General features: G+C 38.6%; 1 protein-coding gene across 1 annotated transcript; it reads left to right on the top strand.

The window, feature by feature from the left end:
• The first annotated feature begins 2,971 nt into the window (after positions 1–2,971).
• Positions 2,972–3,699, top strand: LOC120167468 (mitochondrial import inner membrane translocase subunit TIM23-2-like). The gene has a single exon (XM_039176477.1). It carries the CDS (start codon positions 3,049–3,051, stop codon positions 3,610–3,612), a length of 564 nt encoding a protein of 187 aa, XP_039032408.1. The 5' UTR covers positions 2,972–3,048; the 3' UTR covers positions 3,613–3,699.
• Positions 3,700–4,634: the final 935 nt, after the last annotated feature.

A 4,634-nucleotide genomic window follows, 5' to 3' on the forward strand; every position in this document is an offset into this window, starting at 1 on the left:
GTTCGGCTACTATGAGGAAAATACGCAACAAAATTTCCTTGCTTGAGTCTGATGAGGGGATTAGATTGGACATGGATGAAGGGTTGGAGACTCTGTCCGGGATTATTTCCAGTCTCTTTTTTTCATCAAGTGGTGCTTAGACTGACGAGTGCATTCTTAAAGGTATAGAGCCCACTATCTCTACACATGATGAAATAACCCAAGCTATCAATGCTTTGAATCTTATGAAAGCGGCTGGGAAATATGAGTTGGGGGCTCTTTTTACCAGAAAAATTGGCACCTCATTGGCCAAGAAATTGCTGATTTCTGCATTCAACTGATTCACGGTCAGTATGATATGAGCTTGGTAAATCATACTTACATTGTTCTTGTGCCAAAAGTGGACAATCTGAGATCATTAGCTCAATTTAGGTCGATAAGCCTCTGCAACGTCTTGTACAAAATTATTTCGAATGTGCTGGTTCTTCGAATACAGGATTATTTGCAGAACTCCATTGATAAAGTGCAATGTGCTTTTGTTCCAGGTTGGTTGATTTCAAACAACATTATTACAACCTATGAGTTACTTCACTCTTCTATGAGGAAACAAGAAGGCAGGAAAGGTTATTTTGCATTAAAATTGGATATGAGCAAAGCCTATGATCGAGTTGAGTGGAGTTTCGTTTGGGATATAATGAGTAGAATGAGTTTCTCCTCTATTTGGATAAGTTTTCTGAAACGTTGAATCTGTTCAGTCTCCTTCTCAGTCTCCTACTCGGTGGTGATAAATGATGTTCCGGGTGGAAGGTTTGTAGCTGAAAGGGGGTTTCTTCAAGAAGATCTCCTGAGCTCATATCTTTTTCTGATTTGTGGTGAAAGACTTTCTCTCTCTTCGCCAAGCTGTATCATCTGGTAGTCTTAATGGTATGCTTATTAACCAGTATGCCCGATAGTTTCTCATCTTTTCTTTACTGATAACAGTCTTATTTTCAGTGAAACAAAAATGATGATTGCAGTTCGGTTGAAGGAGTTGATCAGTTTTACGGGGAGAACTCTGGGCAGGTAATTAAATTTGACAAATCAGGGGCTTTTTCAGTTCAAATGTGACTATTGAGGATATAAATAATGTGAGGCGTATTCTTGGTGTTATGAATTCTTCGGATCCGAATAAATATTTGGGGCTCGCGACTATTGTAGGTCGAAATAAGCGTGGGGCTTTTGCATAAATTTCGGGATAAATACCTTGCAAGGATTAGTTTTTGGAGCGTAAAGGCTTTATCCCAATGTGGAAAGGAAGTCTTCATAAAGGTTGTCCTTCAAGCTTTACCTATGTACACCATGTGTTGTTTTCTGCTTCTGAAGAGTATGTGTGTAGAGATTGAGAGTATTATGGCTCGATTATGGTGGCGCAATTCCATAATAAGTAAGGGGATTTATTGGTGTTTGTGGAAGAATTTATGCACACCTAAGGAGTTTGTGGGATTGGAGTTTAGGGATATGTCCAAATTTAATGTTGCTCTTCTAGCTAAGCAAGGATGGGGATTGTTGCAAAATCCTACTTCTCTAATGGCGAGAATCCTGAGGGCTAAGAATTATGCCAACTCTGATTTCTTAAACGCAAATTTGGGTTCTTGTCCATCGTATGTTTAAAGAAATATCTGAAGCGCTCGTCAACTGTTGGAGATGGGGTTGAGGTGGAGAATGGGATCGAGTACTTCAATCTCGATCTGGAATAATTTTTTGGCTCCCAAACAGAGTGCCACGTCGAGTCGAATCATATTTTAATTCTGAAGTAAGTTGTGTTAGTGATTTAATTAATCCAGTTTCGAATGTGTGGAATGAAGTTTTAATTAGAAGGGTGTTCGATGAAGAGGAATCGTTACAAACTCTTAGTATTCCCCTATCGAGTTATCGGGTCTGGAGTGCAGAGAAAACGGGGTTATTTTCTGTTTCTAGTATACAGTGGCTATTAATGACTGTAACTCATGTTTCTAATAAAGAGATTGATGTTTATCGCTCAATTTGGGCTTGTGCATGTCAACGTAAGATCCAGTTACAAATGTGGAAATTTGCTCATAATTTTGTTCCATCTTCACATAATTTTTATGCAAAACGATTGATCAATGATCCTATACGCCCAAGTTATGGTTTAACGATGGTATCGGGGTTATACGTAATTAGGGATTATATGCAAATACAGTACCCGTTGGGTGGTTATGTCGATGATTGCTTGGATTGGATACACTGGTTATTTACTAACTACCATGTCAATAAACATGTAGACATCATAATCACGGTTATTTACTAAGGAGATAAGAGCTTATTGTTCTCATCAAATCGTAAAAGAGGGACTTTAATGAGGCTAACGTGACCATAAGTAGGCCTTGCTCTGTTGAAGCCAGTAGATGGCTGCCCCCATGGATCCAACTGAGAAAGTCAATTTTGATACTCAATTTTTACATGTAGAGAAGTATTCTTGGTCAGGAGTGGTAATCAAATACTATGAAGGCAACATTTTGGGAGCATGCAGAAGATTGGTGGATAGGGTTACCTCGATGTTCATGGCAGAGGTAAAGGAGGCAATCCATGCGATTCAGTTGGCCTTGGATTTGGGCTTTTCGGATGTTATTATTGAAGGAGACTTCAAAAATGTGATATTGAAGATGGCTTCCCCTGTTCTACGGTAAAAAAAAGGAATAGATATATTACCTATAGTTATCCTGTATTAATAAAAAAAATAACGCTATTGCAGTTTACATTATTATGTCATCACGCTTTTTATGATTTAACAGTAGAGCGAAAAATAAAATAATTCAAATGTTAGATGATCAAATTAAAATTTTAGTGACCAAATCAAGAATTATGTAAAGCTTGAGTGATAAGAATTGTAGTTTACCCTTACAAAAAAATTAGAATTAAAGCCGGTTCTGCGGTCCAACCGACGTATATATATAAAAATAAAAACCACATGACCTACTTGGAATAAATTTTTCTGTTGCAACCTCGAAAGTTCCTCTCCCTTATAAAAATCAAACCCTAACTCGAACCTAGAGCTACCCCGACTCACCCATGGCTCATCATGGCGTCTCCGACCCCGAATCCGAACCAAACACCCGCCTTTACAATCCATACCAAGACCTGAACCTGCAGGTTCCCGTATCCAACCTTTACAAGCTCCCAACCTCCCCGGAGTTCCTCTTCGCCGAGGAATCCCTGCACCAGCGCCGTTCCTGGGGGGAAAACCTGACCTTTTATACCGGATCCGCATATTTAGGCGGATCAGTATCGGGCGCAGTCGTTGGGCTCTTCTCGGCTCTCAGGAATTTCGAGCAAGGCGACACTTTGAAACTCAAAATTAATCGAATCTTGAATAGCTCGGGTCATACGGGTCGGTCGTGGGGGAACAAGATCGGTGTGGTGGGCTTGATTTATGCGGGAATGGAAAGTGGGGTCGTGGCGGTGACTGATCGTGATGATGTCTGGAGTAGCGTGGCGGCGGGTCTTGCGACCGGAGCTGTTTGTCGGGCTGCCCGAGGAGTGAGGTCTGCTGCGGTTGCCGGTGCGCTTGGTGGATTGGCTGCCGGAGCTGTTGTTGCCGGGAAGAAAGTCTTGAAGAGATATGTGCCTATTTAAAACGAGGGAAAAAACCAGGAAGAATTTTCTGTGAGTTCATATTTCAGTTAAATCGAAAATTTTGATGGTGGTAGGATAAATCTTGGGGGAAAATGATTGATAATAGGTTTCCGAGGAATTAAAATTCATGTAATATGCGAAGTTGATGTGATGAATAATCGTGTCCATGACTATTAACGATTTCCGCAAGTTCCTTTGTTGCATATAAATGGATCGATATTCGATCAAACATGTGTTTTCTCTTTGTTTATTCTCTACTTAATTGTGATAAATGATCATTAAGATTTCTTTATTGTTATTTAATTTATACTCTGTTACTGTACTTTTCAATTTTCCCCTTAATGCACTTTTGCTTCATATTCCAAAATGGTCTCTACACTCGAGACATATATTCGAGTTTGACATTCATGCTGTAGTTTATGTAATTTTATGTATTGTTGCTAAATATGTTTATTACGGTAGGCTGGTAGGAAAACAGATGCCTTTCTGTACACGGGAAGCCTGTTTAAAATATTTGAAGGTACTGGTTACTTTGCAGAAATTAAGTTGCTGTCTTGTGTTTTTTTGAAAGAAATAAATGAAATGTGACTATGCGAGTGGAACTAGTTGAAGAATGCTAAGTTGATGTTTAATATTCAACAATCAGCTGAAAATAATTTGATTTTCTTATTTCATTTTTTTCTATATTGAAAATTGTAACTTCATAGCAGGGCATAGCGTTCCAGTGTTGTCAAGGCATGCGTAGGCATTGCAACTTAGCTTTAGAAAACAATGTGCATTTCATTAAAAGCTTATATTAATGCCAAAAAAAATGCTTTCCTAATTGAAGTTCGTCGTAGATTATTTCTATTTGTTTCATTTGATGTATTTTTGTTAGTAAGAAAGAGGGTAATATCAAAATCTCTTCTTCACGGTTTCAAGTATTTTGCTTTTCTGTAAATAAATTGGATTCAGTCTTAGAGTTTATTATCATAATTATATATATTTAGTTTATTTCTACACGCGCGCATATACACACACAG

The sequence above is a fragment of the Hibiscus syriacus genome, unplaced genomic scaffold (genome assembly GCF_006381635.1).
Source record: "Hibiscus syriacus cultivar Baekdansim isolate YM2019G1 unplaced genomic scaffold, ASM638163v2 tig00111678_pilon, whole genome shotgun sequence".
In the NCBI taxonomy this organism is placed as follows: Eukaryota; Viridiplantae; Streptophyta; class Magnoliopsida; order Malvales; family Malvaceae; genus Hibiscus; species Hibiscus syriacus.

Excerpts from the sequence above, each read along its gene's own strand:
- LOC120167468 (XM_039176477.1), top strand. The coding sequence starts at position 3,049 with ATGGCTCATCATGGCGTCTCCGACCCCGAATCCGAACCAAACACCCGC.